The sequence below is a fragment of the Dipodomys ordii genome, unplaced genomic scaffold, assembly GCF_000151885.1.
Source record: "Dipodomys ordii isolate 6190 unplaced genomic scaffold, Dord_2.0 Scaffold10, whole genome shotgun sequence".
Classification (NCBI taxonomy): domain Eukaryota; kingdom Metazoa; phylum Chordata; class Mammalia; order Rodentia; family Heteromyidae; genus Dipodomys; species Dipodomys ordii.
In genome coordinates, this window is record NW_012267226.1 from 11,530,700 (window position 1) to 11,546,698 (window position 15,999).

Below are 15,999 nucleotides of genomic sequence, written 5' to 3' on the forward strand. Positions count from 1 at the left end.
AATATTGATGTAACAATGTGATTTGAGTATTGCAGTTTCTTTCTAAAATCTGGGTTGTGATTTGTGAAAAAAGACCATAATTTAAGTCATAATTATTTTTGTTTTAATACTAACATTTATAGAAAACTCACAAAAATTAAGTTTTTCACCAGTCAAAACAATGATAATATGAGACTTAAAAGATTGTATATTTTTTGTAGCATTGAGGCTAACAGTCGAATAATGGAATTGGATCCTAATGATGGGTCATTGAAAGTACATTATTCTGACCGTTTGGTGATCCTTCTACGAGAAGTTCGTCAGCTCTCTGCCCTTGGCTTTGTTATTCCTGCCAAAATCCAGCAAGTGGCAAACATTGCACAGAAGTTCTGCAAGCAAGCAATTATTCTTAAACAAGTATGTCATCATGTAACATGACTGCTCTGAATCCATTGCTTCAACTTGTATGTGCTAAGGGCTTCCTGTTGATATTTTAGGCTAATAAAATTAGAATAGATCATTAACTTGTGAAATTATAGTTTGGTAAATGAATTACATTGCAAAATTTGCTTTACAAATGGGATAAGAACTTATTGTTACTACTTTTCATTCAAAAGTCATTTAAAAAGTAGAATATTGTTTGTTTTCTTTTTTATGTTAATTGCAAGGGTTTTAAAGGACCTTCTAATTAACGAGTTCCTCATCTGCCTAGCAAGGGTGTGTTCATAGAGAATTCTAGGCTATTGGATTAGTCTTTATTTCTTGTCATTCCTTAGTCTAATTTGGAGTGATATATTTTCATGCATGTTAGTAAAAAGAAGAGGACTCCATCATCCTAGCTTGCTTTCAGTAGATTATTGGAGGCTATGATTGGAAGCAGAGAGACTAGAGACTGTTTTACTCTGTTGCTGAGAGATGGAGGTGTATGAGTTAGTGTTGGATCAAGGGAGCTAGTAAGTGATAGGATTAAAGCTACATTTTCAAAATATAGGTAATAGGCTTTTGTTGATATAGGATGTAAGAGAAGACATAAAAGACAACTCAAATAAGTTTTGATTGAAGAAATAGATAAGTCCTTGTGCTGTATCCTGAAAAAAGGACTTTTTAAAAGGTACAGAAGTTAAGAATTTAGGTGTATTTGCTTGTTTTAGCACTCAACATGCTTTGCTAACTTCCTTTTTTAGGTGTCTTTGGGCTTCTTGATTGTAGGAACTAGATTCGGTCACCTTTGTTCAGTGAACCTCAATACATCACTTAGAAAACTGTAGGAATTCAATGTATATGTTGACGATATGTATTAACTCATTATTCTTGACTTAGAGAAGACAAACCATTTCTGTTTAATCTTAGGATCGAGAAAAGATACTATTCCCATTCAAATAATAACAGTGAAGAAAACTAAAACTTACAGATGAAATCTGTTCTTATCAGTTGTTGCTAATTGGACTTGTACTTTGCAGGTAGCGCATTTTTATAACTCTATTGATCAACAAATGATCCAGAGTCAGAGGCCAATGATGTTACAATCTGCCCTAGCATTTGAACAGATAATTAAGGTAAGTGGATATCTTATACTTTATTATTAGACTTTACATGTGAAGTGATTATTTTAGTTTCTCAGTATACCATTCAGCTTAACATAGCCACCGATTTACACTTTGTTTTACTCCTTAATGCCTTCCTTTACTGTTAGTAACTTATTTTTTTAAATTTTATTTTATTATAAAGAAGCTGTACAGAGGGATTACAGTTACATGAGTAAGGCAATGAGTACATTTATTGTGGAGCATTGTTACTCCTTTCCTTGTTGTTCTCCCACTAAGTAACACATTTAAACAATTATTTCACATATTTTGCTATATGTTTTGATCAATTGTAATAGTGTAGGCAATATACAGTTTATATGCTATTTATTTTCCATTGAAGTTTGAGGTCTTTGTATACAGGGTTTATTAGCACTTTTATATTATGTCTTAATTTTGTGATTTAAGACTTAATTTCTCATTATTTGTACTTATGTAAAGTCTGTAATGTAAAGTTGGGAAAACTCAGTTATTTTTATTGTAAAGGTGATGTATACAGAGGGGTTACAGTTAACATAAGTCAGGTAATGAGTACAACGCTTTTTGAACAATGTCAGCTCTTCCCTCATTTTCTGTCAGTTTTTTCCCTTCTGACCCCCTCCCTGAAACCTCAATAATTTTTAAACTATATGTTACTTTGTGACTACTGACTTTCTGAGATTTATAGGTTTAGTTTTTCTAGACATAAATTTGTTGGAAAAATACATAAAGAGGAGTGAGCTCTTCTTTTACTTGAAAGTGGGTTGCCGTTTCTTTCAGGATCCTTAGGACCCTTCCACATTCTGAGAGTCACTAGGAGTTGTGTGATTTAGTGCAGAGTTGTGTTCTCAGTGCTTGGAATGCAGCAGCAATTTACTACAGTGAATGAGTACAAAGCAAAATTAATACAGGAAGAAGTACATGGGTTGAAGTCCCAAAAAAATTCAGTATAAGCTTCCTGGAGTGGAACCACACAGGGCATTGAATTTCCTTACCAGCAGTTAAAGTCATTAGAGATTCACCACTCAGGTTTATATTGGGGGCTGTCACTTTGTCATTTTCTCTTTCACGTGTTCCCAAATCCCAGGATACTAGAAGGAAAGAGTGTTCAGCATAAACCATGTTACTTAGATATAAATAAGCCATTCTTAGAGTTAGACTGGTGCTCACCTTTCAGAAATCCAACTTCCCACATGTCAACTAAAGGCAGATTTTTTTTTTTTGGTTGGTCATGGGGCTTGAACTCTAGGCTTGGGTGCTGTCCCTCAGCTCTTCAGCTCAAGGCAAGCACTCTACCGCTTGAGCCACAGTGCTACTTCTGGTTTTCTGGTGGTTTATTGGAGATAAGAGTCTCACGGACTTTCCTGCCTGGGTTGGCTTTGAACTGTGATCCTCAGATCTCAGCCTCCTGAGTAGCTAGGATTACAGGCATGAGCCACCGATGCCCAGTATGAATAGATTTTTTTTTTAAAGCAGGCATTTCATTTCAAATAATAGACCAACCATGTTAACTTTTTTTTTTTTTATAAATTCTCAGGCTTAAAATATACTATAAACTATATGATTCATATTGTAGATACTTTAATAAAGATGATTTAATAACTTTGTTTTCTATGTTTAATGAATTTATTATGGAAAGTTTAAAAAATACAAGTCAATAAAAAGAAATGTCTTCTATATTGCAGCATATAGCAGTTTTTCAAGTCTGATATATTAGTGTAATGTATATAGATATATGTATATATGCATGCTATATATACACATACATATATATTATTTTAAACTTTTTTCTGTGTATTTATAAATATATGTAAGTATATGTATATCTGTATATACATGATTACTTTTTACTATTTTTCACCAAAGGTAGAGATTTGTTTTCAATTTTAAACCTTTTAACTTAACCTTCTCTAATAAATATATTCAAAATAACATCTGTTGATGCTGAGGTGAGGCTCAGTTGGTTAGAACATCTGCCTAGAGAACCTGAGGCCTGGTATACAAACTTCATGACCAACAGAAAATCAAAGCAAACCAAAACAAAATAACATGCTGATATTTCTGAGGAGAAAACTAATTTACTTTGTGAAATTTTGTAAGAATAAAATATTTTATAATGTATGTATACCATCTTGTAACCAAGAGGTATCAATTTGACTGCTTCATTGCCTCCCATTAGGGTGTAGGCTTGGTATCTTGATGGACCTCATTGATATCAGGAACGTTAGAGCACAGGACTGATTGACAATGTTGTGTTGCTCTGAAATAGAGGTGGAAGTTCTCCTTCCCACCAACACTACTTTAGTGGGGATATTGGAATGATACCTGCTTCTACAGGTAGGGTAATGGTGGAAGATGAGCATTCTACTTGGTCTTACTGAACCTGTAGAGAGACGATTTTTCCATTAGTGTTTGACTACAACAGGGCAGGATTTGTTAAAAAAAAATTCTGTATGAGACTACTGTTTTCTGATCCTTTGGGGGAACAGTTGAGTCCTGGAGTATTTTTGGTCTGTGTGTTAGTGGTTTTGCATTGAAGTTTCTCCAGGATATGAAGGAGACTGACAAAACCTAATTTCTGAGGTCTTTGCCCTTTGCATTTTACCTTCTTGTCTTCCTATGCTTGCTTGCTACATTGTATCTAGGGTTTTTTCAGTTATGTATATAAAAAAACAAACCCTGCTAGCCCTGTACTGGTGGCTCATTCATGTAATTCTAGCTACTCAGGAGGTTGCTAAGGAGATCTGAGGATTGCCATTCAGAGCCAGCCCAGGCAACAAAGTCCATGAGACTCTATCTCAAATAAACCACCAGAAAACCAGAGTAGTGCTGTGGCTCAAGTGGTAGGGCACTGGCCTAGAGCAAAAAAAAAAAACAAAAACAAAAACCTAAAACAAAAACAACAAAAACCCTTCTTTCTTCCAGAGAGAACCTGGAAGAAATGGAGCCATGCAATCTTGACCAGATTGCTTTATCCATTATAGAATTGAAGATGCGCGCGCGCACGTGCGTGTGCGTGCGTGTGTGTGTGCTTGTGTGTGTGTGTGTGTGTATGTGTGTGTTGGGGCTTGAACTGAGCCTGGGCACTGTCAATGAGCTCTTTTGCTCAAAGCTAGCACTCTGCCACTTTGAGTCATAACCCCACTCCTAGTTTTTGAGTGGTTACGTGGAGATAAGAGTTTCTTGGGTACTTTTATGTACAGACTGGCTTTGAAATGTGATCCTCAGATCTCAGCCTCCTGATTCGCTAGGATTTTAGGTGTGAGCCACTGGTGCCTGGTTTAGATGCTTTATTGAAGGTCAGAATTGGTGATAATTGTATTTATGAGATAATATTAAATCTTGTGGAAAAAAGATGTTTATCTAAATAGTAAATGTATCATAGAATTCAAAAGCAGGAAGTGGAGGAAAGTCACAAATTACTTGGGATAATCCTAAAGAATTAGAAGGCTACATCCAAAAACTTCAGAATGCTGCAGAAAGACTTGCCACTGAGAACAGAAAACTGAGAAAATGGCATACTACATTTTGTGAAAAGGTATGAATAATATTTTATAGAAAGTTATTAGTACCTAATTTTTAAAACCTTTCCTATTTGGAAATAATTTGAGTCTTAAAGTTGCAAAATTGTAAATATTGTTCACTCAGTTTTCCCTTTACGTTAACAATTTGTATACTTATGGTCTAGTCTCAAAGCAGGAAATATGCTGCTTTTGAATTTCACACATTTCCTTCTAAAACCTTTTTTATTTTCCAAGTATAATCCAGTTTCTTTGTGTTTAGTTGTTGAGTCTTTGTAGTCTTCTTGTTAGTAATTCCTTGTTTTTCACAACTGTGATAGTTTCAGTGAACCCTGGTTAGTTATTTTGAAGACTGTCAACTTGAGTTTATGTGATATTTTCTCCTTGTAATTTGCTAGGTGTACTTCAGAAGTGATGTTTTGTGCTTCTCAGTGCTTTAGTGGATTGCTGATAATGCCATATATGCTAGTGGTCCTCTGTCAGTTGATGAAGGGTGCCTGAATAGGTACTTACTTTCTAGCAGATTTTGACATTACTGTGCTTTAACTTTTGGAAGGTGGTAGTTCTTATGAATATTGATCTGCTTCGGCAGCAGCAACGCTGGAAAGATGGATTACAAGAATTAAGAACTGGCCTAGCCAGTGTAGAAGCACAGGTAAGAGTCTGTTTTACTTCTGTATTTTGAAGTACAATCTTTACAGATGATATGAATTGATGGCACATTCATAATAAAGCTTTATTGATTAGCTCTTTAAAATCTTATGTAAATGACATGAAATAACAATGGATTTAAAAAGTTTGTCTTACTGAGTCCCAAATCCTTCAGAAACTGTATGTGGTTTTTCTGACTTGATGCTTAAATGTTTGTTGTTTATTAATTCTCTTTTAGGTGATTGCAAAGTTAAGGCAAAAATACAGTGATTGCAATAAGTCTCATGTCATAATTATCTTTTGGGTAGTATTTCAGCCTGTTAACATTTTGATCTGAGGAGATAAATATATAGAGAGGTGGCAGCACAGAGCCTGCTACCAAGATAATAATCAAATCTTGGTTGAATATATATATATTTTAACATAAATTTTTAGCTCTTAGAATTTTATGAAAATGTATGAGAATTGATTTGTAGTTGTTTGGAAGCAAAATAGTAAACTATCCTAAGCTTTATATTTTAAATTACTTTGTTTATAAATATCCAATGAATTATTTGGGATGGGAAAGCAAGAGAAAAGGTGTATGTAATGGGCATTTTAAAAATTGATTTAAGAATTTATAAACTATTGTTTATTACTGCATTCTAAAATAAAATCCAAATAGGTATAATGTTAAGTTTCAGTGATTTTTTTTATTTTTTTTATTTTCATTTTTATTTTTTTTGTCGGTTGTGGGACTTGAACTCTGGGCCTGAGCACTGTCCCTCAGCTCTTCAGCTCAAGGCTAGTGCTCTAACACTTAAGGTACAGCCCTACTTCTGGCCTTTTCTGCTTATGTGGTGCTGAAGAATTGAATCCAGGGCTTCATTCATGCAAGGCAAGCACTCTGCCACTAAGTCACCTTCCCAGCTGTTTCAGTGATTTTTTTTTTATGTACTATTTATGAGCATTTAAATATTTTCACATTTAATGCTGTATCAAATGTCTTACTAATGTGACAACAAGTAGGGGCCTGGTGATTTCTGCCAGTAGTCTAAAGTAAGAGTTGAGATCTGAGAATCGCGGTTTGAAGCCAACCCGGGCAGGAGAGTCAGTGACACTCTTGTCTCCAGTTAACTACCAAAAAAGCCAGAAGGAGAACTGTGATTCCCTTTAACAAAAAAGCTCAGGGATAGCACCCACGCCCAGAGTTCAAGCCCCACAACTGACAAAACAGCTAAGGACTGTGTAGGTTCAGGTATTTAAAATTACCTTGCTTGTAAAGTATTTTCATATGATAAAGAATGAAAACTCTATTCTACTACCTAATTATTAAGCCAAAAATGTGACTGTCAATATTAGGGGTTCCAAGCCAGTGACATGCATGCATGGAAGCAGCACTGGAATCACCAGCTGTATAAGGCCCTGGAGCATCAATATCAGATGGGCCTAGAAGCCCTTAATGAGAACCTGCCAGAGATAAATATAGACCTAACTTACAAGTAAGATGATTTTGAACCCTAATTTAACTTCCAATTTATAATTTTCTAACAGTTTATATTGTTAGTTAAAATACATATACTATTACACATAAAATTAAATCTTATATTTTATTTTCAGACAGGGGCGGTTACAATTTAGGCCCCCTTTTGAAGAAATCCGGGCTAAATATTACAGAGAGATGAAGAGATTCATCGGCATTCCAAATCAGTTTAAGGGAGTAGGGGAGGCAGGAGAGGAGTCCATTTTTTCTGTCATGATTGACAGAAATGCAAGTGGATTTCTGACAATTTACAGCAAAGCAGAAGACTTATTTAGGAGATTGTCAGCTGTGTTACATCAACATAAGGTATTCAACATGTCATTTTCTTGCCTTTGATTTAAAATTTCATTTGATTGAATTAACAGTAAATGTACAGATTAATAATTTTATCTGGCATAAAATTAAAACACTGCAGACCAGAAAACCAGACTTAGAGATTCTTGAACAATTTGGATTTATCCTGATAATGAAAAAATTTTTTTGGTTCTTTATTTTACGAAGTTGAATAAACTTCACAAAATAGCAAAATTGCTATTTTAACTTGAAACATGACATTGTTGTGTCATTTTAATTCTCCTGAATATATTTTGAGGTGAAGTGCTGGAATGTTAATGAAATCGGACTGATAAAAAGATAGTTACATTGGTAGTAGGTGTTGCTGGCTCACACCTTTAGTCTTAGCTACTCAGGAGGCTGAGATTGAAAAATCTCAGTTTGAAGTCAGCCCAGACAGAAAAGTTCAAGAGATTCCACCTTCAGTTAACTAGCAAAAAAGCTGGGCTGGACTTGTGGCTAAAGTGGTGGAAGATTAGTTGTTTTTTGTGTGTGTGTGTGTGTCCAGTCGTGGGGCCTGAACTCTGGCCTGGGCGCTGTCCCTCAGCTCTTCAGCTCAAGGCTAGCACTCTACCACTTGAGCCACAGTGCCACTTCCGGCTTTTTTTTTCTGCTTATGTGGTGCTGAGGAATCGAACCTAGGATCTCATGCATGCAAGGCAAACGCTCTACCACTGAGCCACCTTCCCAGCCCTGGAAGATTAATTGTGTGAGATCACGCCTTGTCAACAACTGATGTTTGTTCTGTGAAATCTGTCACTGGGAAGTTTAGTTCTTGGGAGAATGCCATAGGATATGCTTACAAAAACTTCCATAATGAGGTTTTACTGCCCTACTGGACTGTATGGCATATCCACATGAATGTGCGGGCTGTCATTGTTTACAACATCATTAGGTGTATCCTGCCAACCAACCACATATAAACTCTAATCCCACTGCTCATTTTTATTGATCCTAAGTGCTAAGACTGAAAACTGATCCAGTTCCTAGAATGGCTTTGCAGTGCTACTGAATTTTAGATAAATTAGGTAAATTTAGGTAAATCTGAATACTACCAGATTTGTACCTTATAGTGAGTTTTGTCTTTGCAGAGTGAGTCTGTTTTTTATATGTGTCTAATTTGGGAAGAAAATCTAAATTAAACTTGAATTTGCTGTATTTTCATGTTAAATTTTTCTTTATTCTTTTGGTTGTGTAATAATGACTACATTTACTTAAATTTGTATTTACTTGAGTACCTTACATTTTCTCCATTTGTTGGTTTTAATAGCTGGATACTAATCTTCTACATCTCAACTTATTCTACTTCTTTAACATATTTTTCATTCTTTAAATAGGAATGGATTGTAATTGGACAAGTTGATATGGAAGCTTTGGCAGAAAAGCATCTTTTTACTGTACATGATTGGGAGAAGAATTTTAAGGCACTGAAAATAAAAGGGAAAGAAGTAGAACGACTTCCAAGGTATTGGAGGTTATGTAGCACTTAGGACTATACTCATTTTTCTTGGGAGCAGTGGAATCAACTTCTTCCTTCCTGTGATCTCAGCTGTGACATTTGAAGTACCATCTGGGGGGAAATAACTTCTTTCTAGAGGCTCTATTGGCTGAGGTCTAGTTGGGTAGAATACACTGAGGAGGAAGCTACTCTTCAGATCCAGTATGAGAAGGAACTATGTCTGTACAGCCTAACTATGGTCAGGAGCTACTGATGAGAGCTTCTTATATGTTATCCATATAACAGTGCTCTGCTTCCTTTAAGAATGCCCTGGGAGACATACAACATAGTAAGGCATCTACGTATTGATGAGAGGGGTATTTTATAATCCAACATTTTATAAATCTCTCCCCCTTGCTATTTAAAATTCTTATTACCACAACCACTCTTGGCTGAGAGTTTCATGACAAGGCTTGTATAATAGTGTACGTATTATCCATAAAAAAGATAACCTCACTTTGTTTCTTTCAGTGAATATTTAGAGAACATTTGTAACATGAAAATCTTGTGCTGTAGCATACTGAGATGAAGAAGAGAGAACCTGAGATCAAGTTGTTAACTCTTAGTAGTGCCCTATAGCAAGTGTATTTAATGATGAAGTCATTCTATAGAAGGGTCAGTGGTTCAGCTCTGTCGTTGGGTAGCTTTTACTGACTGCATGATCTTGGTGGTCATTTAAATTATGATCGTTATTTTTTTTAGCTTTACAGTACTTAAAACAATATTATTGGTAATGCTGATGGCTAAATGTATAACCTGCATATAAATTACTGGTATAGGGTAGATTTTCAATAAACATTACCTTTTAGCTGGTATTATTAACACCACATGTCTGTGTTCCAAACAGATGTGTTATATAAAGTCATTTTAATGAGAATGTCTTTATGAGAATCTCTTTCTTAAAATGTTTCTCTTACATGGATATGTCCATTGGCATTTTTCAGTACTGTCAAGGTGGACTGCTTAAATATTAATTGCAGCCCTGTGAAGACCGTGATAGATGATCTCATCCAGAAGCTGTTTGATATGCTTGTTCTCTCTTTGAAGAAGTCCATCCAGAGTAAAGATACTTTAATTTTCATTTCTACTCCATTTTGTATGTAATGGCAGTACTTTGATGGTCATAAAATATGAGTCAAGGATGAACTAAAAACTAAAATTGAACTAGAAAATGCTATTAAATAAAACACTCTCAAGATGAAATTTTGAGAAAGTAAAAATGTCCTATTCATTCTTAACAACAAGTGTAAAAAGTGAAGACAATTTCATTATTTGGAATCTGAAATACTATCAGTTTGTTGTTGAAGATGATATTGGAAAGTTTACATGATTTTGGCATAATGTATTTCTCAAAAGATTGAAGAAGTTTCTAACTTTTTAAAGTTTAGTAAGACTGAAGGCATTTTATTTTCAAAGATTTAAAATACAAAACTGTCATGGGAAGAAATCTGTTTTAATGCACTTCTTGAAATTTTATTGTATGATACATGATAATTTAGGATTTGATATGTTGACCCTCCTTGATTTAGAAATTTTGTAATTGAATTTCTTTTGGTAGTGATAATGTGCCTTATTTTTACTATTACCTACCAGCTCATATACATGAAATTGATACGTTTGTTACTGAGGCAATGGAAAGCTTAACAGTTACACCCCAGTCTGTGGAAGAAATAGGCAATGCAAATTTACAGTATAGCAAGCTACAAGGTCGGAAGCCAGAGGTGAGGACTACAGGGCAAAGTTGTTATTGTTGTACTTACTATGGGTCTCTACGTATTTTTGTGTGATTATGTAGAAGTATATGTTCTTCCATATAGAGGTCCAGGCAATCTGGTGATCTGGGCATCTACTCTCTGGACTTGATGCTGTGTTGGTATAATAGGACAGTAACTGTAAGGCTTCTTTTTAGCAGTATTTGTTTCTTTTTTCTTTTATTTTTTTTATTGTAAAAATAGTGTACAGAGGGGTTACAGTTACATGAGTAAGGTAGTGAGTACATTTCCTATCAAACATTGTTACCTCCTCCTTTGTTTTTTCCCTATCATCTCTTCCCATTTGTAGTTTATTTCATGATTTGTGACACATTAGAATTCTAAGTTGAGCATGCTACAGGATGAAATTAAAACTGAAATATGATTACCCACACAATAGAAGAGTTCATAGATAAAAATTAGTTATTTTAATGTAAAATGTATTTTAGAAAAGCAAATCATGAAGCAAAATGAATGGGGGCTGGAGGCTTGGTTCAAGTGTTGGAATGCTTGATTATAAAGCACAAAACCCTAAGTTCAAACTCAACTACCACAAAAAGACATCTTGAAAGAATTGATAAAACAAAAATTTGTTAAATATGCTTTTTTTAACCTTTAGATTTTGCCCTTATTTCAAGAAGCTGAAGATAAAAACAGACTTTTACGAACTGTGGCAGGTGGAGGTTTAGAAACAATTAGTAATCTGAAAGCCAAGTGGGATAAATTTGAGTTAATGATGGAAAGCCATCAACTTATGATTAAAGATCAGGTAAGAAAAGTTTAGGTATTATAATGGAAACTTAATTTATTCTCCCTTTCTTTACAGTCCAGGATTATGAAAATTTTAGGTTGCTATTGAAATTGACCTCCCTTGGTACATTTATAGTATTTTTATACTTTATATAATTAGTGATTATTTCACATGGTTTGTCTTCAGTTCTTGCCATATGTATAATCTCTAATTTTATGAATGAACTAGTTGTTAATACCTTGGTTGATTTCTTAGTTGATTTCCTTAGTTTCTCAAGCTACAGTGCACGTTAAAATGATGCTTATACTTTATAAATTTAACTGGAATCCAAATTTCTTCCATTTAATTTCTCACCATCTGAATGTTACTGTTCCAGATATTTCCCTACCTTATTCATTTGTTGCCTAATAGGAAAAGAAAGGGAAAGGGAAGGGACACAATCTGTCATTTAGAGGTGCAGCCTGCAGGTTGCACACATCTTGTTGGCCTGAAATTAGTCTTATAAGCTCATGCTTCATGTCAATCCTCTGATAACAAAAGCCAGCAATTTTGACTATATATATATATGTATATATATATACATGTATATAGATATACATGTATATATATATACATGTATATAGATATACATGTATATATATACATGTATATATACATGTATATATATCTATATACATGTATATATATATACACACGTCATCTTTGTTGATAGGTGTAGTTGGTGCTGATAATCACAGGAATGATTGGCGTATTAATAGTTGAGGATTATCTCTTGTTATTGTACATTTGTGTTTTAATTTTCTCATTGAATTGTTACACTTAGGCCATCCTTTGAAAAGTTGGTGATGTATTTTTTACTTTAAATATTGGAAATAAAAACATGAACATACAATGTGAATTTATTCTGGACTAAATTATTTAAACTTTGCTGGCTTGTAGATTGAAGTGATGAAAAGAAATGTGAAATCACATCTTCAGGTCTACTATGAAGAATTGGAAAAGTTTAAAGCTCGCTGGAATCAACTGAAGCCTAGTGATGATCTCATTGAAACTGGTCAACTTGAAACTCTCGAGAAGAGTGCAAAGTTAATAAAGGAGAAGAAAATTGAGTTTGATTATCTTGAAGTCAGAAGGAAAAATCTGGTGTATGTTTTTTCTCTAAAAATAGTAGTACTTATTTTGGCTGGTGTTGGTAGCTCACACCTATAAAACTGGCTACACAGGGAGCTATGAGCTGAGGATCCAGTGCAGAGCCTGGTCAGGAAAGTCCATGAGACTCTTATCTCCAATAAACTACTAAAAACAAAGCCAGAAATGGAGGTATGGCTCTAGTGGTAGAATGCTAGACTTGATCAAAAAAAAACTCAGGGATAACACTGAGGACTTGAGTTTAAGCCCTGGAATAAGAGAACATGTGTGCGTATGAGCATGTGCTCATACATATAAGTTCTTTTTGAAAAACTTTTTTTATATGTGATAGTAGTTTTTCATTGCCTTTGTAAGTGAAGGCAGTTTCCTACTATCTCCACTAATCATACAAGCAGAATTCAGTGAAATAACTTAGTAACCATTTTTTCTTACCTGTTTCTGTAGAGATGATTGCCATCATTTTGGACTAGATGAGCCCAATTTCTCTCTGGCATATACCATCTCTAAAGACATTGAGAGCTGTGCACAAACTTGGGGACTTTATGAGGAATTTCAGCAAGAATTTCAGGAAATGGCCTGTGAAGACTGGATTACTTTTCGGTTTGCTTAAAAAATTATTTAGATTCTTGTAACTTGCAGGTTTTTTTTTGAGATGGGTAAACTTTAAGATGTGTTTCATTATTTTCTAGGACTAAGACATACATGTTTGAGGAGTTCTTGATGAACTGGCATGATAGATTAAGGAAGATTGATGAACATTCGGTTATGACAGTGAAATTACAATCAGAAGTTGACCGATACAAAGTACGATTGTTTTATGTACCCTAAAAACAATGCTTGGAGCTCTCATTTATCTTTATTTACTTTAAAAATAATGCTTGGAGCTTTCACTTACTTAATGGCTAAACCATATTTTAATTTGTATATTTTTTTCAATTAAGTTACTCCATATATCAAAAAAAGTTGGAAAGATAATAAATCATAGAAATTATAGACATTTTTTATTGCCAAATGGAAAGAAGTTATAACTAAGACAGTTATAGTAAAACCTAATGGTATTTTAGATAGTGAGAGATAAGTCAAATCCTAAAGTAACCAAAGAGATACTCTCATGTGTTTTAAAACATGTTAAACTGCAAAGAGAGATTTGCTTGCATTTATAACAATATTTACAAGAATATGATTTCAAGATTGTTAAATAAGATAATGTAATTGAAATTTTGAGAGGTAATAATAAAAGTAAATAATAGGTATTTTCAGATATATGCATATGTACATACATGTGTTTTTTTTTTTAACAGATTGTAATTCCTATATTAAAGTACGTCAAAGGAGAGCATCTTTCTCCAGATCACTGGCTAGACCTTTTCCGTCTCCTTGGCCTTCCTAGAGGGACTAGTCTAGAAAAATTACTGTTTGGTGATCTACTCAAAGTAGCTGATACTATTGTTGTCAAAGCTTCAGATCTTAAAGTAAGAATTCTGTTATAAAAATAGTATACATTTGACCATTATTCATACATAGTTTTTCTTCATATCTTCTTCAAAATAGAAAATGAGATTTTTTTTCCTTTCTGGAGATAATACATGTCCTATTATTCTACTCATTAGTAATGAAAATGTGTTTTGCTCTATTTAGCTCTGTGTATAGGGTTATAGAAACAGTATAAACCTGTCTTAAAGAAAAAATATGAAAGGAGGAAATTCCTTCCTTTTAAGAAGGAAATCAACTTTAATCAGAAAACTTAACAAATGCAAAATAATTTACATAAATTTATTCACTTAAATTTATGAATTTTGGTGTGCTAGAGGATACAGAAATTGAGAAAGCTAAACCAATAATCAGGAAAGATCTAAGATAAAAAACTTGTTCACAGTTCTGTAATGAGTGGCAGAATTCGTATGCTGTATTCTGCCCATTCTCCATAAAGCTATGAGAACTCTTGATGTCATATTGCTACATTTTTTGTCCAAAATGTAAATAATTTTCCAAAATGTCAAAGAATTGTGAAATATCTTTGATAATCCTGAGGAGTTATAGAAGTTATTAGCGCCAGTGGCTCATGTCTGAATTAGTAGCTATTCAGGAAGCTTACATCTGAGAATCTCAGTTTTAAGTCAGCCTGGCAGGAAAGTCCATGAGACTCTTAATGGCCAATTAACTTTCTAAGTGGTAGAACACTAGCCTTGAGTGAAAAAGCTAAGGGACAGTATGGCCCCAGTACACACACACATGCACACACACACGACTCATGGAGGAGATAATTGTACTTAATTGTTAATTCTTGGTGTATCAGATATACTAAATATTTAGAATACCATAATATTTCTATAGTTTAGTCTCTCAGATATTGGCTTTTTGGTCTCAAAACTTTTAAGCCAGAACAATTTTTTCTATTATGATAGATGCTTGAATATACTATTTTTCTTTCATAGAAATGAAAAGCATAAGATAGAATCTGTATATACTTTGGTCATAGGAACATTAATCCTTATATCTGATACACCTGGATACAATAACTCATTAATTTCTTGGACTATATATAAAGTATATCTACTTAGCTTTTTCCCCTGTGGTGAAAAAGCCAGAGACATTTTTATGTATATTTCTTAGAATTAATGTGTAATTTAAAAATAATAATTGTGGATATTTTGTGCTAAATAGGACTTAAATAGCCGAGCACAAGGTGAAGTTACAATCAGAGAAGCTTTACGTGAACTTGACCTTTGGGGAGTTGGAGCAGTGTTTACATTGATTGATTATGAAGATAGCCAAAGTCGAAATATCAAATTAATTAAAGACTGGAAAGATATTGTAAATCAAGTTGGAGATAATAGATGCCTTCTTCAGTCCTTAAAAGATTCTCCATATTACAAAGGATTTGAAGATAAAGTGTCAATTTGGGAAAGAAAACTTGCAGAGTTGGATGAGTACCTGCAGAATTTAAATCATATTCAGAGAAAGTGGGTGTACTTGGAACCTATTTTTGGCCGTGGAGCATTGCCAAAAGAACAAACACGTTTCAACAGAGTTGATGAAGATTTTAGGTCAGTACAACTACATAGAATGTGGACATACATGTGTTTTTAATTTATATTGTGACATCTGCAATATAAGCTAATTACATTTTCATTATTGCTGTCTTGTGTATTTAATCTTTAGTGGATTTTTCTTCAAGGCTGTTTGCCAGTTATTTACTTCTTGAACTATTTTGTTCTGATCTCTTTACTATTCTACTTATTTCATTTTATTTTTGTTGGTCATGGGGCTTGAACTCTGGGC

General features: G+C 33.9%; 1 protein-coding gene across 1 annotated transcript in view; it reads left to right on the forward strand.

Annotated features, from left to right (window-relative positions):
* The window catches only part of Dync2h1 (dynein, cytoplasmic 2, heavy chain 1), a 174,419-nt gene that overhangs the window by 15,283 nt on the left and 143,137 nt on the right, over positions 1-15,999 (forward strand). The window contains exons 12-26 of the mRNA XM_013009687.1: positions 201-396; positions 1,440-1,535; positions 4,927-5,079; positions 5,619-5,717; positions 7,055-7,194; positions 7,313-7,541; positions 8,906-9,033; positions 10,011-10,126; positions 10,660-10,787; positions 11,437-11,586; positions 12,508-12,713; positions 13,162-13,317; positions 13,407-13,521; positions 14,019-14,189; positions 15,382-15,764. Of these exons, the coding sequence (XP_012865141.1) occupies positions 201-396; positions 1,440-1,535; positions 4,927-5,079; positions 5,619-5,717; positions 7,055-7,194; positions 7,313-7,541; positions 8,906-9,033; positions 10,011-10,126; positions 10,660-10,787; positions 11,437-11,586; positions 12,508-12,713; positions 13,162-13,317; positions 13,407-13,521; positions 14,019-14,189; positions 15,382-15,764 (2,466 nt within the window). The remainder of the gene's footprint in view (positions 1-200; positions 397-1,439; positions 1,536-4,926; positions 5,080-5,618; positions 5,718-7,054; positions 7,195-7,312; positions 7,542-8,905; positions 9,034-10,010; positions 10,127-10,659; positions 10,788-11,436; positions 11,587-12,507; positions 12,714-13,161; positions 13,318-13,406; positions 13,522-14,018; positions 14,190-15,381; positions 15,765-15,999) is intronic.